Below are 18,416 nucleotides of genomic sequence, written 5' to 3'. Positions count from 1 at the left end.
TGCGTCACCTTCAGTGTGTTCCATGAGCGTCTTATTCTTCCAGTGTGGATATACCAGGAACACGGTGTATCTTTCCATCTCTTTGCGTCGTCTTCAGTGTCTTCCATGAGCGTCTTACATTTCTCCGTGTGTAGGTCTTGCCTCCTTAGGTAAATCTACCACTGAGTATTTTCCTCTTTTGGATGAGAGGGTAAATAGGGTTGTTCCTCAGTTTCTCTTTCTGAGCTTTCATTGTTAGTGTATAGGAATGCAAGAGACTTCTGTGTATTAATTCTGTATCTTGCAACTTTACCAAATTCATTGAGCTCTCATGATTTTCTGACAGCATCTTTAGGATTTTCTGTGTATAATATCATGTCATCTGCAAACAGTGACAGTTTACTAACCCAAGGCAATCTATAAATTTAATGCAATCCCTTTCAAATTACGCATGGCATTTTTTTAAATAGAACTAGAACCAAAAAAATCTTAAAATGTGTATGGAGACACAAAAGACCATGACTAGCCAAAGCAATCTTGAGAAAGAAAAACAGAGCTGGAGGAATCAGACTTCCTGACTTCAGACTACTCTATAAACTATAGTAATCAAAACAGTATGCTGCTGTTAAGTCGCTTCAGCCGTGTCCGACTCTGTGCGACCCCAGAGACGGCAGCCCACCAGGCTCCCCGACCCCATAGACAGCAGCCCACCAGGCTCCCCCGTCCCTGGGATTCTCCAGGCAAGAACACTGGGTGGGTTGCCATTGCCTTCTCCAATGCATGAAAGTGAAAAGTGAAAGTGAAGTCGCTCAGTCCGACTCCTAGCGACCCCATGGACTGACTGCAGCCTACCACGCTCCTCCATCCATGGGATTTTCCAGGCAAGAGTACTGGAGTGGGGTGCCATTGCCTTCTCCGTCAAAACAGTATAGTACTGGCATAAAAACAGAAATACAGATCAAAAGAACGGGAGAGAAAACCCAGAAATAAACTCACACGCCTGTGGCCAATTAATCTATGACAGAGGAGGCAAGAATATACAATGAGAAAAAAAAGATAGTCTCTTCAGTAAGCGGTGCTGGAAAATTGAACAGCAACATGTAAAAGAATGAAATTAGAACATTCTCTAACACAATGCACAAAAATAGACACTCTACCCATTAAACGATAACTCTCCATTCCGCTGTCCTCCAGCCCCTGGCGACCAGCTTTCTACCTTCCGTCTCTCTGAATTTGCTTATGCTAAGTGTCTTATGTAAGTGGAATCATACGGTATTGGTGTTTCAGTGGACGGGCTTATTTCACCTGGCAAAATGTCCTCGAGGTCTGTCCGTGTTGTGGCGTTTGTCAGAATTTCCTTCTGCTTACGGCTGAGTAATACCATGCTGTGTATGCGCATCACGCCGTGTTTATCCATCTGTGCACCCGTGGGCCCTCGGCTTGCTGCCAGCGGTGGGCTGTTGTGAACGGCACTACTGCGACATGGGTGCTTGTGTACCTGCTCGAGTCTCTGCTTTCGGTTTCTGGGGACATGCCAGAAGCGGAATTGCTGGGTCGTACAGTAATTCTGCTTTTAGTTGTTCGAGGTGCTTCCGTACTGTTTTCCACAGTGGCTGCGCCAACTTCATTCCCATGAACAGGGCACAGGCGCTCGATTTCTCGGCACCCTCACCAGCACAGGTCGTTTTCTGCTTTTTGGACAGCAGCCATCCTCATGGGTGTGAGAGAGTTTCGACTCACGTCTCCCTAATGATCTCCAGTGTTGGCTCGTGGTTCTGCTCTCATATTATCTGTCCTGTCTTGTTGCTTGTGCCTCGGCGATGCTCATTGCTGCCCTGTGCTCCATGGCATGAGCAGACCATGATGCTCCCGCTCATTCTGCCACTCATGGGCATTAGCTGGTTTCTCATTCAGAGAGATTGCAGAGGGTGCCACTAAGAACATTCTGGAGTGCGTCTTTCGGTGCCCAAGGTGTTAGGTGTTTAAATGCAAGCCACTGCCATTTGAAAGTTAGTACTGCATCTATAAACCAATAAATAAAATGTGTCATGCATGCTTCCCGAGGGCCCAAAGGGTCCTCACGCTTGGACAGGCTCCACAGGCCAGGCTAGGCTGCTGCCCGATATGCCCTTCTGCCCTGTCCCAACCACCTGGTGCCTGCCCTCCCAGTTTCTGATCTGCTTCCTCGGGGCGGGGGCGGGGGCGCCATCCTGGGCCCTGACAGCACTCCCTGCCCTCTGTTGTCCCCAGTGTCCTCCCCACTGTTGCGTCAGCTAGCTGAGGGTGTGACCAGCTCCTCTCTGTGCCCAGGGATCTTTGGGCAGCGCCTGGAGGACACAGTCCACCACGAGCGGAAGTATGGCCCGCGCCCGGCGCCGCTGCTGGTGGAGCAGTGTGTGGACTTCATCCGCGAGCGCGGGCTCACCGAGGAGGGCCTCTTCCGTATGCCCGGCCAGGCCAACCTGGTGAGGGACCTGCAGGATTCCTTTGACTGTGGGGAGAAGCCACAGTTTGACAGGTGAGCTCCTGGGAGGAGATGCAGATAGGGCCGCCTGTCCATCACCCTGCAGAGTCTCCTCTCAGGATGCCAGCTGAGAGGCCTGGGTGCAGGACTGGGAGGAGATGCAGATAGGGCTGCCTGTCCATCGCCCTGCAGTCTCTCCTCTCAGGATGCCAGCTGAGAGGCCTGGGTGCAGGACTGGGAGGAGATACAGATAGGGCCACCTGTCCATCGCCCCTGGAGAATCTCCTCTCAGGATGCCAGCTGAGAGGCCTGGGTGCAGGACTGGGAGGAGATGCAGATAGGGCCGCCTGTCCAGCACCCCTGCAGAGTCTCCTCTCAGGATGCCAGCTGAGAGGCCTGGGTGCAGGACTGGGAGGAGATGCAGATAGGGCCGCCTGTCCATCACCCTGCAGAGTCTCCTCTCAGGATGCCAGCTGAGAGGCCTGGGTGCAGGACTGGGAGGAGATACAGATAGGGCCACCTGTCCATCGCCCCTGGAGAATCTCCTCTCAGGATGCCAGCTGAGAGGCCTGGGTGCAGGACTGGGAGGAGATGCAGATAGGGCCGCCTGTCCAGCACCCCTGCAGAGTCTCCTCTCAGGATGCCAGCTGAGAGGCCTGGGTGCAGGATGGAGGGTAGGGTGAAGCCCCACACTGGCACACACGTGCCCAGCCAGCCCTCCTGGTGGGCAGAGTGTGGGGCATAGAACCAATGTAGCAGCCCTGGGTCTCCCACATGGGTAGATCCTACTTCCATGTGGGCTCTATCCACTATGGAGATGCCCCTTATAAGCCCATGTCTGTCTCTTGGCTCTGCTGTCTCAGGGTGACCCATTCCCCACCCCCTGGCTCCTTAGGTGCCAGTACTGAGATGCACATCCCCACAAGTTTCGGGGGCAGGGGAGCGAGTCTCCTCCACCCGTCCTCGCCCAGCACCCAGACTACCCATCACTGGGGCTTACTGGGTCCTAGGATCCACCCTGGGATAGAGTCGGCCTCACTGAGAGCCCAGGGGCTAAGATCAGGGAGAGGTGACTGTTTGGGGGCCTCTTCTCTCTGACGAAACCCCCATTATGGGGTAGTTGTTCGTAGAAAGTTCTTTCTGCAGGCAGCCAGCCAGCCCTGGCCCCCGTGGAGCTTCTGGCCCTTCTCAGATCCGCCCTCTCCTGGGGCAGACAAGCCCCCGCCCCTTGCAGGATAGGCCCACAGGTTTCTGCTGGCAGCCCTGGCATTTTCAGGTCTTTTCCTCTCAGGGCAGAACACCGCCAGCCCCTCCAGCATCTGCCCAGACCATCACCGCAGCCAGAAGAGTCTATCTTTTTCAGATGTGGAGTGTGGGTCTGATCACCATTTCCCAGAGAGGGTCTGCCCCGAGCGGGCACAGCCCAAAAGTGTGGAGTGGGGAGAAAGAGAGGAAGTGAATTTCTGGGGAGGGTGGAAAGATGGGGCAGTCAGGGCTGAGCCAAGCTCCCGGGACCAGGAGCACTGTAACCCCGGGCAGCCAGGAGGAGTTGGGGTGGGGCTTTGGGCAGGGACACCCGAAGTTTCGGGGTCGGCCACAAGGTCTGCAGCCCAGAGGGGCCGCCCTCTGAGTCTGCTTGCCCAGATCAGAAATGCTTCACCTTCCCCACCAGGGGCTGGCCCTTGTCCAAAGGCAAGCTGCTCATCCTCCTAGCTTCCCATCCCTACCCCCATCTTCCTGGGGTTCCTGCTCATGCAGTGGCTGGCAATGACCTCATAGGGTCCCCAGGTGGAAGGTAGCTAGGGCTCAAGGGTAGGTACCCATTGGGGACATAAGCTTCCAGGAAATGGGGGTGTCAGCAGAGGAGTGGCTGGGAGAAGGCAGAGAAGGGTGAGGGCGGCCGTGTGCTTGGCTGGAGAGGGGAGGTGGGGGCAGGGATGGGGGCTGCTCAGTTGGCCAGACCAAGAGCCATCAAGAGCCACCAGTCCTGAGGCAGGGAGGGGCTCTGGGGATGCAAATTCGAGGTGCATGTGGCCCTATGGAACCCCAGAATTCCAAATGCCAGGGTGGAAGGGACCCCAGGGCTCATCTCAGTGATGAGATGGACAGCAGGCCAGGAGGCGCCTTAATGGCACAGCCACTTTTGGGCTGAGCCCCATCTTTCCTGAACACCTCCCATGAGGGAAATGCAGATGAAACACCTGGGGCCCACCTAGCCTGGAAGGCAAGCTTGGAGGAGGTACGAGGACTGCAGCCCAGGACCTGACCCCAGAATCCAAACAGGCCCAGGGCCACCATCCTCTACAGGGCCCACTGCAGCCTGGGCAGCTCCGAGCTGCAAGCAAAGACTGATGCCTGGGAGTGGACATATGGGGCTCCGGGGCACTGGAGATGGGGCATCTGTAGTGTGAATAGGAGCCCAGAAGCTGGGGAGAGGTGCTGACCTCTGACCTGCCCAGCTAGGTGCCCAAGGACAGACAGCTGCCCTTTTCCAAGGGGCTTGGCAGCCCTGCTTGGTGGGCATGTTTGACACAGTCCTCCTGCTTCCACTAGAGGGTGATCCTGGGCAGAGGAGCAGGCTCAGACTTGGGCCAAAGGACAGCTGTGCCCCTGGCTCCTGTGCCCTTGGCTCCACGACCCCAGAGTACCCTGGGGCAGGCACCAGGCCAGTGGAAGGTGGCCCTTCACACCCATCTGTTCCCTGGCCGGTCATCAGTGTGTGTGTGTGCATGCACACACATACACAGATGTGAGAGCAGAGACCGCCTCTGAGGGGGTGGGCGAGGTGCTGGCCACCCCGCGGTCCTCTGGTGCCCAGCCTCACGGGTCCTGAGGGGGTGGGCGAGGTGCCAGCCACCCTGCGTCCTCTGGTGCCCAGCCTCACGGGTCCTGAGGGGGTGGGTGAGGTGCTGGCCACCCTGCATCCTCTGGTGCCCAGCCTCACGGGTCCTGAGGGGGTGGGCGAGGTGCCACCCTGCGTCCTCTGGTGCCCAGCCTCACGGGTGCCCCTCCGTCTGCAGCACAACAGACGTGCACACGGTGGCCTCGCTGCTGAAGCTCTACCTGCGGGAGCTCCCCGAGCCTGTGGTCCCCTTCGCCAGGTACGAGGACTTCCTTAACTGCGCCCAGCTGCTCACCAAGGACGAGGGGGAGGTCAGTGGCTCACAGGGACTCATGCTGGGGGAGTGGGCCTGCTAGGTGATGGCGGGAGGAGGTTGTGGAAACATGTGACTTTCCATGGTACATAGATACTGTAGCCTGCTTTGTTGGGGGCGGGGGCCAGGCCTAGAAGCTCCTAATCTGGGGAGGGCTAGCATATTTCCCCACTAGGAGGGAGGGTACTCTGGGGTAGGATGCCTGGGGCATCCCCTCCCTGTGTGCAGCCCTCCATCTCTCGGAGGGACAGGTACCTCCTGAAGCAGGCTGTGTTCCAGCCATGCTCTTGAGTGCAGCGTGCCCAGGCTGGACCACCACTCAGTAGGCACTCCTGCTCCATCACCTCCTCCCACATCTAACTCGGGCTACCCAGGCCAGCCTTGGGATTCAGAAACAACCAGACCTTTCATCTATTTCTATCCTGCCTCCTCCCAAAAGAATTTGAGACTGCCCCCAGGACAGAGCCCCCCGCCTGCAGCCCTGGTTGGCTCCAGCTGGGGAAGAACTGTTTGCCCTCCCTGTGGCTGTGTGGGAGATGAGGGGTCTTTATCTAGCAAATATTTGTGCCTCGATAAGTGAGCTGAGCGCTGGCCCTGACATTCCTCTGTGGCTCTGCAGAGGCACATCCTTTCCAACAGCATCTCAAAAGTAAATCTCTTTCCCCCCAGAGGTCACCAGCCATGGGGATGAAAGTGGTGGTGCCCTCGGGTCACTGGTGGCCAGGCCCGTGGGCTGTGGGTGGAGGTCTGGACTCAGATTCCCAGCCCCTCCTCTTCCTACCTCCCTCCAGCAAGAGAAGGCCTGGGGCCTCCCTGCTGATCTTTGAAATGCTGTTTTTTCTCTCTCAATCCCAAGGGGACTCTGGAATTGGCTAAGCAAGTGAGCAGCCTTCCCCTGGTCAATTACAACCTGCTCAGATATATCTGCAAGTAAGTGACTCGGGGTGGGGCTTCCCTCTCCTGCGGTCTGGCTCCGTATGCCCTTCACAGGGGTCGGGGGCCACCCACACATCTGTCAAGCCAGTGGGGGATAGAAAAGAAGTCTCTGCACTTACAGAGCTTATTATAGTCCTGGTCGGAGCAGTCAGTGTTATACAGTCCTGAGTACACCATTCCTGAAGGAAAGCAGGATGGCCTTTTTTCTTTCTGCCTCCCCTGGGTGCCTCTCACCATCCCTCCCCGTGGGTCTGCTTCCTGACAGTGACCTAGGCTCAGGGTGCCAGGAGAGGACAGGTAGGGTGAGCCTTCACCCAGCCCCGCATCTGGGGGTCTGAGCCTTCCTAGGCAGCTGCGCCCACTGCAGGTGGGGGAGTTCTGTCCTTCCACACCGACAACAGGCCCTGGTTCCAGTGGCCTTTACTTCTGATGGCCCTCCGGATCTCAGGGAAGCTCTGCTCTCTTCTGAGCCTGGCAGGGGCAGCTGACTGTGCCTGGTAGCTGTGGAAAGAGGGGCGCAGCTGAGCACGGGGGCCAGGCAGCTCCCAGCAGATCTGGAGTCAGGATTTGCTTCTCTGCCAACTGTCTCTTCCTTACTTTGTAGGTTTCTGGATGAAGTTCAGTCCCACTCAGATGTCAACAAGATGAGCGTCCAGAACCTGGCAACTGTTTTTGGGCCTAATATACTTCGGCCGCAGATAGAAGACCCAGTGACCATTATGGAAGGTAAGGGTGGGGGGTGTATGTGGTGGTGCTGGGTGCTCTGGGCTCACGTCGGTCCTGGGCAAGTCCTCAGAACCCTCACAGCAGGCCAGCAGGAGGGGTGGCCCCAGCCCTGGGCACTTGGAAGCAGCCTCTCTGGACCTCCTCACTGCCTTCTCCAGCCCCTCTTCCCCCATGGGGTCAGCTCTAAAAGGAAAAGGAACTTTGCCCTGCGGATGGGGTCATAAGGTGCAGTTAGAATGACGGGAGTGGCTGAGGGGTGGAGGTGGGGTGGGAAAGGCCAGTGCCCTTGCCCCTAAACACACACAAAGGAGGGAGGAGGGAGGAGGGCTCAGGGTGGGGAACACGTGTATACCTGTGGTGGATTCATTTTGATATATAGCAAACCCAATACAATATTGTACAGTTAAAAAATAAAATTAAAAAAAAATTACACACAAATGTTTTTGAAAATTACTGAAGTAACTTTCTATTAAATAATTGTCACAGGCTTCTTCTGGATGTTAGAGCTCAGCAAACCCTAGGGATATTATGTTCTGTAATGAATAGTCATAGTAAAAAGATTTTAAACAATATAGCAATAGCAGCCGCTTTCCACACGTCAGGGCCTCTGCCAAGTGCTTTACTTCTACCACCACGTTTCAGTCCTCACAAGAAGCCCCCGGGTTACTGCCCCCACTTGACAGATGAGGAGACAGGCCGCAAGAGGTGAGGTGACTCGGTTAGTCTGACTTTTCAGAGGGCACACAGGTGCAGGCTGGCCTGGAAAGGAGCGCACTGCTTGGAGGCCCCATAGGAAGACCATCCTCTCTAGTTTGAGAGTCTGGCTGCTCACAGGAAACCCGCAGCCAGTCAAGCCAAGCAGCGGAGAGGCTGGCAGAACGCACGCAGAACCTGCCTGAGGCCAGCTGGAGCCTGCTGCCCTGGCACGAGGCAGGCTGAGGGCAGAGTGGCCATTCCTGTGGAACATGAACTAGGGGAGGTGCGGGGCTGAGGGGTGGGCTGCAGAGCTTTCCCTGTCCCACCCCCGCTGGTGGGGTATCCCCTGGGGGGGGGGGGGTTCTCCTATTTAACACTACCTTGGCCTGACTGGCAGTCTCCCCAGAGCTCCCACCTGCCTGGCTGCACAGGTGCCCGAGGGCAAATGCTCACCCTGCTGAACTGCCAGGTTCTTGCTTCACCTGCTAAAGATTGTTTACTTGATGTTCCCCATGGCTCTCCATTACTTCTAATGGGAGTAGAAGCACTTGACCTTCCTCATCACACAGAAGCCTCCCCCTGTCTCTGGTCTTTGGTGGAGGATAACAGGAGGGTAGATGCCATGGTCCCTCTGCAGAGCCTCCCTTTGTCACGGACCCCTCTCTCCACCCACAGCCTCAGGAACTGAGTCCCCCCATGGGCTACAGGCTGTGTCTCAGGGGCTGTGGCCTGGGGAAGAGGAAGCATGTGCTTGTGGGTGGGGTTGTTCATGTTAGGGGGGTGGCTATGTGCATTTGTGTGTGATTGTGTATGGGGTTGTGTATGTGTGACTCTGTGTATGGGATCGTGTATGTGTGTGACTCTTTGTACGGTGCTGTGTATGTGTGTGACTGTATGGGGTTGTATGTGTGTGTGACTCTGTGAATGAGATTGTATATGTGTGTGACTCTATGGGGTTGTATGTGTGTGATTCTGTGTATGGGATTGTGAATATGTGACTCCATGTATGGGGCTGTGTGTGTGTTTGGCTCTGTGTATGGGGTTGTATATGTGTGTGACTGTGTATGGGGTTGTGTATGTGTGACTGTGTATGAGGTTGTGTGTGAGTGACTCTGTATGGGGTTGTGTGTATGACTGTATGGGTGTATGTGTGACTATGTGTCTGGGATTTTATGTGTGTCTATGGGGTTGTGTATGTGTGACTGTGTATGGGTTGTGTATGTGTGTGAATATGGGGTTGTGTATGTGTGACTGTATGGGTATATGTGTGACTATGTGTCTGGGGTTTTATATGTGTGTGTATAAGATTGTGTATGAGGTTGTGTATGTGTGTGACTATGAGGTGTGTGTGTGTGACTCTGTGTATGGGGTTGTGTATGTGTGTGACTATGTATGGGGTCGTGTACATGTGTGACTTTGTGTATGAGGTTGTGTGTGAGTGACTCTGTATGGGGTTGTGTATATGTGTGACTGTGTATGGGGTTGTGTATGTGTGTAACTGTGTATGGGGTTGTGTGTGTGACTCTGTGTCTGGGGTTTTATATGTGTGTGTATGGGGTTGTGTGGAGAAGGAATGGGACCCCACTCCAGTACTCTTGCCTGGAAAACCCCATGGACAGAGGAGCCTGGTGGGCTGCAGTCCATGGGGTCGCTAAGAGTCGGACACGACTGAGCGACTTCACTTTCACTTTTCACTTTCATACATTGGAGAAGGAAATGGCAACCCACTCCAGTGTTCTTGCCTGGAGAATCCCAGGGACGGCGGGGCCTGGTGGGCTGCCATCTATGGGGTCACACAGAGTTGGACACGACTGAAGTGACTTAGCAGCAGCAGCATGGGGTTGTGTCTGGGGTTTTACATGTGTGTGTATGGGGTTGTGTATGAGGTTGTATGTGTGTGTGACTCTGTATGAGGTTGTGTATGTGTATGAAGCTGGGTCTGTGTGCCCACATGCACCCATAAGACATCTCAATTCTGTGTCCCAGAGCCCTGTGCCCCCAGAGTGGACAGTCAGGCATGGCCATTGTGGGCAGCAGATGGGGCAGCCAGGAGGGCCCTGGCATCTAGGTCCTGGTCTCCAGCTCCAGCCTGCCCTCGGCTCAGCCCACAACCTCAACCAGCACTGTGTCTGCTCCCCACTCTGCCAGCTGGTTGGAATGGGTGTGAAGGCTGAGTGCCTTTCTGTGCTCCAGACCCCACATTGGAGGAGGGGGATTTTGGGTATGGTCCTTCTGTCCCTGTCTGAATTTGGAAAGTGTGGTGGCCATCCTTACCTTTGGAGCAGAAGATGGCGAGCTCTTGTTGAGTCCACACTTAAGGAGTGGCCTGGTTTGAGGCTACTGGCAGAGCTGGGCGCCCTGGGTCCAAGCTGCAGCTTGCTGACTGGTCTGGAGAAACTGGACTGGAGGCATTCACAGTCAGCCTTTTCTTATTCCTTCTTGGCAGGCACTTCTCTGGTCCAGCACCTGATGACCATCCTGATCCGCAAACACAGCCAGCTCTTCACTTCGAGGACCACGGAGGGGCCAGCCTCCCCACGCGGGGGCCCACCGTGCACCGTGGGATGGGGCTCCGAGGAGGTCACCAGGGACGACCAGGCAGAGCCCGGCAGTCCCAGCGCCCCCTGCCTGCCCTCGCACAGGACCTCTTCTCTGGATGGGGCGGCCGTGGCAGCACTCTCTAGAACCTCTCCCACGGGCCCGGGGAGCCGATGCAGCCCTGCTGCCACCAGCCCTGGGAAGAAGGTGCAGACTCTGCCCAACTGGAGGTCTTCCTTCCGGCAGTCAGGGTCCCGGTCGGGGAGTCCGAAGGTGGGCACCTCATCCCTGGAGGTCCCCATCCTCTCCTCTGGAGGGAACTGGCTCATGAATGGGCTGTCCTCCCTGCGAGGCCACCGCCGGGCCTCATCAGGAGACCGCCTCAAGGACTCGGGCTCCGAGCAGAGACTCTCCACCTATGACAATGTGCCCCCGCAGAGCTCCTTTCCCAGCACACCCAGTGTGGCCAGCCTGCCATGGTCGGGGGTCTCCTCCTGTGAGGCCTCGGCTAGGGGCTCGGTCAGCAGCTGCACAGCGTGCCGGGCCAGCGGCTCCTCCGCCTGCAGCTCCCTGCACGTCGAGGGGGCCCTCGAGCCCTCCCCTGTCCTCAGCAGCAGCGAAGAGCGCAGATCGCTGGATCAGGACCATGGCCTGGATGGAGTGGGCGCCTGCGTCAGCAGCAGCGAGCCCAGTGACCCAGGCAGCCCTGCTCAGGACCACGCCCGCCGAACTGAGGTTCTCCAGGGCCTGGTCACAGAGCTCAGAGCAGAGCTGTGCCGGCAGAGGACTGAGTATGAGACGAGCGTGAAAAGGTAAAAAGCCTGTTGGGCGAGTGCAAGACTGGCACTCCCAGGCTGGGCAGAGACCTTGCAGCCAGCAGCTCACTGGACACCGGTCCTGGGCAATCAGCCTCTGGCTTGGAAAGATAGCTCCTGGAGGCAGGGCCCAGAGCAGCCAGCCCCCAGGAAGCTGCCTTTCTGGGAGAAGGTTCCCTAGGACAGGGCCAGGAATGGAGGGATGGGGGTCCTCTGTCTGGGAAAGCTTGGGAGCTGAGGGCCTAGCATGCAGCCAGGACTCCATGAGGCCAGCTGAATAAAGGAGCGAGTCAGAATCTCAGCCTGAGCTGCTCAGAGTACTTTGATGGAGAGCTTCAGAGTGGAGGTCCCTATGTGGCCCTCAGGGAGGAGGCAGGCCCCCTAGTATGTTCAGGAACTGGGAATGGGGCAGGGCCTCTGCACTGCAGGCCCCAGGCCAGCCTGGCTGGCTGACCGACCATGGTTGGGCCTGATGTAGAGTGAGGACATCTGGATGGAAATCCAATTTCCTCTGAAGAGGGAGCTGACCTTGCTGAGCCAAGCCCTCCCTTCTACTGGGTCACAGAAGATGCCCCGTGCCACCCTTTAAGGCTTGCAGGCTTGCTCACTGATGGGCCCTGGTTCCGTCCTCTCAGCCCCTGCGTGCAGAGGGCTTTCCCCTCGTTATAGTCACCAGCAGAGCCTACGGGTCTTCCCAGGTGGCACTAATAGTGAAGAATCTGCCTGCCAGTGCAGGAGACAGACGTAAGAGCCTCGGGCTTGATCCCTGGCTCCGGAAGATCCCCTGGAGCAGGGCATGGCAACCCACTCCAGTATTCTTGCCTGGAGAAGCCAATGGACAGAGGAGCCTGGTGGGCTACAGTCCATAGGGTTGCAGAGTCAGACACAACTGAAGTGACTTAGCACACACACAGAGCCTACACTAGATAGTAAGCATCAACATCTCAGACCCTTTAGCTCCTTTCGCCCCAGGCCTTGCATCAGCTGACTGACCTATGAACCCATGTCCCACCCACTAGCAGAAGGCTTCAGTGGGCTCTGAGTGCTTCCTTTTTCCATCAAACAGTGGAGGCTTCTGTTTCTGAGCATGGGATTCCCACGGGGAGCTGGAATGGCAGCATTTGACCTCTCGTCCTGCTGGCAGCTGTCTCCTGGGTACCTGGGGAGTGTCAGGTGTGTGCCGGCTCTGTGTCCATGGTGGGAAGATGGCAGCAAAGGGGCTATGAGGGCAGTGGCCACTGCCATGGGGGAGATCAGGGGTAGGTGGGTCACAGCAGGTGATATCTGAGCCAGGACTTGGCTCAATAGGAGCCAAGACCAATAGGACTGAGCTGAATAAGGATGAGAAAGGACACCGCATGAGTAACACCCAGGGTGTAAAATTGTGGAGAAAACCCCCAGGGTAAGCACAGGGTGGGACACAGCAGGCAGAGAGAGCAGCAGGGACTCCCGCAGATTCGCTGGACGGCGAGGGCTGCCGAAGCTGAGCTTACAGAGCACACCAGGCGTGTTACTGGCGGATGCTGTCCGAGGGCAGCCTCAGAGGGGGTCAGAATCAACCTGTCACCTCCTTGGCTGTTTGTGGAGGTGACTCAAGCTTTCACCTTCTCAGGGGCTGGGGTTCTCAGGGGAAATGCAGTCTTGTTGTCTGGTGGGCTCTGGGTTCAATCCTTGACCCACTGTGCATTCGCTGAGTGTCCAGGCAGGCTCTGAAAGTGTGCGGTAGTAGGGGTGGGGTAGGGGGTGAGGCCTTTTACCAGGAGTGATGCCTTGATTTTATTCGCAGGGAGATGTGAAGCTGCTGGCAGGCCTAGAGGACTGCCATCACTGATGAGGTGCGCTGGCTGCTGTGTGCAGGAGCGCTTGACAAGGCAGACAAAGCCCAGTTAGGGGCCACGGAGATCCAGGCAAAGCCCAGTTAGGGGGCCACGGAGATCCAGGCAAAGCCCAGTTAGGGGGCCACGGAGATCCAGGCAAAGACCAGTTAGGGGGCCACGGAGATCCAGGCAAAGACCAGTTAGGGGGCCACGGAGATCCAGGCAAAGACCAGTTAGGGGGCCACGGAGATCCAGGCAAAGACCAGTTAGGGGGCCACGGAGATCCAGGCCAGGCCTGTGGGCGGCATGGACCCCAGAGGCAGCAGTTGAGGTGGGCAAGTGGCCAGATTCAGAACATGTGGGATGAGAAAAAGAGCTGACTTGAGGGACACCATTTTTGTTTTGGAAGAAGGTGGTCTCAAGTGAAGAGACTGGGGCTGTAGGAGGGTGACTTGGGAAAGGAGGGTAGGAACTCGCAGGAGCTGGAGCTGTGGGTCTGTTAAGCTGTAGATGCTTATGAAGTTTCTGAGTGGACTTGAGGGAGACAAAGACTGAGGGTTGTCACTCAACCTGTCACTCACTCACCACTCCTGTGGTGCTTGGAGCCTGAGGCTGGACACAATCCCTTTAGGAGTGGCATGGAAGGAAGAGGGGTGGCCCAGGGCGTTCTCCAGAGCACTAGGGGGGATCTGTGCAGGAGGAGCCCAGAGGGGAGGAGAAGCAATGGAGAGGCTTATGGGGGACCTGCTGCCCCCACTTTGGGGGTGGTCTTCTGACACTGTGTCCCCCCCGAGATGGGAGGTTAGGGTAAGGGGAGGCTTTTTCCCTTCTCCGTGTTTTTTTTTTTTAATTGAAGTATAGGTGATTTATTTACAGCATTGTTAATTTCTACCAAGTGATGCAGTTTTAATATACATATTATTATACATTATTACATACATATTAATATACATATTATTATACATAATATATTCTTTTCCATTATGGCTTATCCCAGGATACTAAATATAGTTCCCTGTACTATAAAAAGGACCTTGTTGTTTATCCATCCATATATATATATATATGTATACACACACACACACACACACACATATAAATAGTTTGCATCTGCTAACCCTGAACTCTGAATCCCTCCCTCTCCCACCGCATTACCTCCCTCCCCACCCCTCACCTCGCCCTTGGCAACTACAAGTCTGTTCTCTATGTCTGTGAGTATTTCACAGATGAGCTCATCTGTGTCACATTTTAGATCCAACACATGGTACTTGTCTCTCTCTCTCTGGCCTCCCTCACGCAGCACGATAACCTCTCAATGCATCCATGCTGCTGCAAACGGCACTGGCTGTTTTTTTATGGCTGAGTAGTATTACACTGTGTGTGTGTGTATACACACACACACACCACACTTCTTTATGTATTCATCTGTTGATGGACATTCAGGTTATTTCCATGTTCGGCTATTGTAAAATAGTGCCGCTATGAACACAGGGGTGCATGTGTGCTTTTGAATTAAGAGTTTTGTTCGGGTATATGCCCAGGAGTGGGACTGCTGGATCATATGGCAACTCTATTTTTTTGTATGTTTTCAATTTTTTTTTTTTTTTTTTTTACTTTTGACCATGCCACATGGCTTATGAGATCTTAGTTCCCTGACCAGGGATTGAACCCAGGCCCTTGGTGGTGAAAGCGCAGAATCCTAACCACTGGTGTGTGTGTGTGCAGGCATATGCGTGCACGCACACACGCATTGGTCGTGTCCAACTCTTTGTGACCCCATGGACTGTAACCTGCCAGGCTCCTCTGTCCACAGAACTTTTCAGGCAAGAATACTAGAGTAGGTTGCCATTTCGCACTCCAGGGGGATCTTCCCAACCCAGGGATGGAGACTGTGTCTCTTGCATCTTCTTAATTCTTTACCCCTGTGCCACCTGAGAAGCCCCCCTAACCACTGTACAGCCAGGGAATTCCTATTTTTAGTTTTTTGAGGAACCTCCATACTGTTTTCCTTAGTGGCTATACCAACTTACATTCCCACCAATAGTGTAAGAGGGTTCCCTTTTCTCCACATCCTCAGCATTTATTATCTGTAGACTGTTTAACGGTGGCCATTCTGACTGATGTGAGGTGATACTTCATTGTAGTTTTGATTTGCATTTCTCTAAGGATTAGTGATATCAGCATCTTTTCACGTGTCTATTGGCCACCTGTTACCTCATCTTTGGGCTTCCCTGATAGCTCAATTGGTAAAGAATCCGCCTCCAAAGGATTCCTGGGTCGGGAAGATCTGCTGGAGAAGGGAAAGGCTACCCACTCCAATATTCTGGCCTGGAGAATTCCATGGACTGTATAGTCTGTGGGGTCACAAAGAGTTGGAGATGACTGAGTGACTTTCACTTTCTACCTCATCTTTGGATAATGTTTGTTTAGGTCTTCTGCCCGTTTTTCAATTAAGTTGTTTTTTTGTTATCAAATGAGCTGTTAGTATGTTTTGGAAATTAATCCTTTGTTGGCCACATCATTTGCAAATATTGTCTCCCAGTCTTCAGTCTCTTTTCATTTATGGTTTCCTTTGCTCTAAGTTTGATTAGCTTCCATTTGTTTATTTTTGCTTTTATTTCTGTTGCCTTGGGAGACTGATCCAAGAAAACATAGGCACAATGTCAGAGAATGTTTTGCCTGTGTTCTCTTCTAGGAGTTTTATGGTGTCATGTCTTATTATTTAGGTCTTTTAGCCATTTTGAGTTTATTTTTCTGTATCGTGTGAAGGTATGTTCTAACTTTGTTGATTTGCACACAGCTTCCAACTTTCCCAAAACCACATGCTGAAGAGACTGTCTTTTCCCTATTGCATATCTTGCCGCCTTTTTCAAAGATTAGTTGACCATAGGTGTGTGGGTTTATTTCTGGGCTCTCTATTCTGTTCCATTGATCCATATATCTGTTTTTGTGCCAATACCATGCTATTTTGATTACTGTAGCTTTGTAGTATTGTCTCGAGTCCTGCTTTGTTCTTTTTCCTTAGGATTGCTTTTACAATTTTGGATCTTTTACAGTTCCCTATAAATTTTATTTTTTCTGTGAAAAATGTCATGGGTAATTTGATAGGGATTGCATTAGACCTGTAGATTGAGTAGCATGGCTATTTTAACAATATTCTTCCAGTCCCAGAGATGGGATCATGTTTCAACTTCCGTTATTAATGTTTTGTAGCTCTCAGCACGTAAGTCTTTCACTGCCTTGGTGAGGTTTATTCCTAAGTTTTTTGTCTGTTTCTTGTTCTTTTGATGCAGTTTTAAAGGGGACTGTTTCATTGTCAGTGTAAAGAAATGCAACCAATTTCCTTCCGGCAATCTGCCGTTGCTGCTGTGCTGAATCCGTTTATCAGTTACTGGTTTCCGTGTGCCGTCGTGTGGGTGTTCTGCATGCAGTGTATGTCGTCTGCATCTATGACGGCTTCACCTCTTCCTACCAATCTGAATACCTTTTATTTATGCCTCTTGGCTGACTCACGGGTCTAGGACTTCCAATACTATATTGAATAACAGTAATGAGTGGGCCTCCCCGTCTTGTTCCGGATTTTAGCGCTTCTGCATGCTCTGTCTTCAGTAGTTACGGGTGAGGGCCCAGGCCTCGCGGGGGTGGGAGGAAGGGGCGTTTGCTCCGCGCGCGTCATGTGCCAGGGGACATGCCGTGGGTCTCCTTGGCCCATCGTAGCTGCGGTGCACGGTGGAAGGTCAGCCCTGTGTTTTCAGGGCTCAGTGCGGTTTGTGTCCTGCCCACTTTACGTCTTGTAGTCAGGTCGGTTCCCAGAGCCAGGCACAGCCCGTCCCTGAGGCCTCAGAGGAGTGGGTCATCTGGCTGAAAAGATGAAAGGCCCGTGGTGCACTCCGTGGTAGCAAAAAGGAGCAGCGTCTGACATGCTGGGGAGGATCAAGAGCAGCTTACCAGAGGGTGAGACATTTGGGCTGGGGTATGAAGGCCGACAGGGAGTGGAAGATGAAGTGGCAACCTGAGTGGGGTTTCCTGTGAGTCGCCGTGTCTGGATGGAGCTCGGTGGTCTTGCAGAGGAGCAAACCAGGGGACAGTTTCCTGCTTCCCTCTTGGCGTAGGGCTCAGTCCTGTTCTCTGCCAGCGGGTGGTCCAGCCCTCACTATACCAGGTAGCCAGGCGGGAGGGTAAGTGGTCTTCTTTTTGAGTGAGAACTCAGGCAGGGGCCCTGACCTTGAGTGCCAGAAGCCAAGACGAGGATCTTTGGGGGGTGAAGCCCCAGAGTCTTGTGAGGAAATGTGATCTGTGAAGCCTCACCTGGCACCGGGTCTGAATCCGCAGCATCCTTGGGTATCAGGTCTGAACAGCTACTTTACCCCATCAAGTGTCTGCCGACAACGGAGCTTACAAACCTCAGCCCAAGTCTAAAACGGTGTCTTTCTTCTTTCATTTTTTAAGACTCGAAGAAGGTAGTGCCGACCTGAGGAAACGAATGTCACGGCTAGAAGAAGAACTAGACCAAGAAAAGAAAAAGTACACAATGCTGGAAATAAAGCTGAGGAACTCGGAGCGGGCACGGGAAGATGCAGAAAAGAGGAACCAGCTGCTGCAGAGAGAAATGGAAGAGTTTTTTTCAACCCTGGGAAGCTTGACTGTTGGGGCAAAAGGTGCCAGAGCACTGAAGTAAAGGAATCAGCAGAGTTTGTTTCTGCTGCGTGCTTGCCCTCCCGGCCCTCCACAGCCTCAAGAGGAGCCAGAGCCTTTGCAGCTGGACCTGGGCCTCAGTGGTGCCAGCAGATCCGGCACGGGCTGGAGAGAGCAGTCCTGACACCCGTCAGGAGCCCGAGCCCCACCCGGGATCTGGAGGCTGCTCTGACCATGCACGGCGTGGCAGGCATCAGAGCGGCAGTCCCATGACTGCCAGAATAGACGGCACTTGGGATGTGAGTGGCCCACCAGGACTTTTCTGCATTCTTTATTAAATGTGCTCTCCAAGCATGATGCCTGGGTGCCTGACTCCTTTATGGTTGTGCAGAGGGAGGGTACCGAGTGACCTCTTTCACTTCTCACAGGGTTGGAAGTCTTCCAGGTGTCCCAGGGGTGGGATGGCATGGAGGAGCCTTGAGAAGTGGGTGACAGAGTTCTCAGAGCACCCAGCGTCACTATGGTCACTGAGGCTGACTCAGGCACATCTGTGTGCTCCTGGCTCGATCTCCTGCGCTCAAGGCAGGATGGTTTTCCTCACTGCTTGCTCCTCCTCCTGCCGCCTGGGCCTCTGCAGCTGGTGTCTGTCTGGAAT

General features: G+C 54.2%; 1 protein-coding gene across 5 annotated transcripts in view; it reads left to right on the top strand.

Annotated features, from left to right (window-relative positions):
- The window catches only part of ARHGAP22 (Rho GTPase activating protein 22), a 178,193-nt gene extending 160,084 nt beyond the window's left edge, over positions 1-18,109 (top strand). For 4 of the 5 annotated variants that reach the window (XM_055538336.1, XM_055538346.1, XM_055538326.1 and 1 more), the window contains 6 exons: positions 2,230-2,497; positions 5,464-5,596; positions 6,455-6,528; positions 7,139-7,260; positions 10,403-11,306; positions 17,576-18,109. In XM_055538336.1, coding sequence (XP_055394311.1) covers positions 2,230-2,497; positions 5,464-5,596; positions 6,455-6,528; positions 7,139-7,260; positions 10,403-11,306; positions 17,576-17,804 — 1,730 coding nt within the window. In that variant the 3' untranslated portion in view covers positions 17,805-18,109. The remainder of the gene's footprint in view (positions 1-2,229; positions 2,498-5,463; positions 5,597-6,454; positions 6,529-7,138; positions 7,261-10,402; positions 11,307-17,575) is intronic. The other variant, XM_055538358.1, reaches the window with a different exon arrangement.
- The last annotated feature ends 307 nt before the right edge of the window (positions 18,110-18,416 follow it).

Source organism: Bubalus kerabau, chromosome 1, assembly GCF_029407905.1.
Source record: "Bubalus kerabau isolate K-KA32 ecotype Philippines breed swamp buffalo chromosome 1, PCC_UOA_SB_1v2, whole genome shotgun sequence".
Taxonomy (NCBI): Eukaryota; Metazoa; Chordata; class Mammalia; order Artiodactyla; family Bovidae; genus Bubalus; species Bubalus kerabau.
Note: the sequence above shows the minus strand (reverse complement) of the source record. Positions and strands in the feature narration are given on the sequence as shown.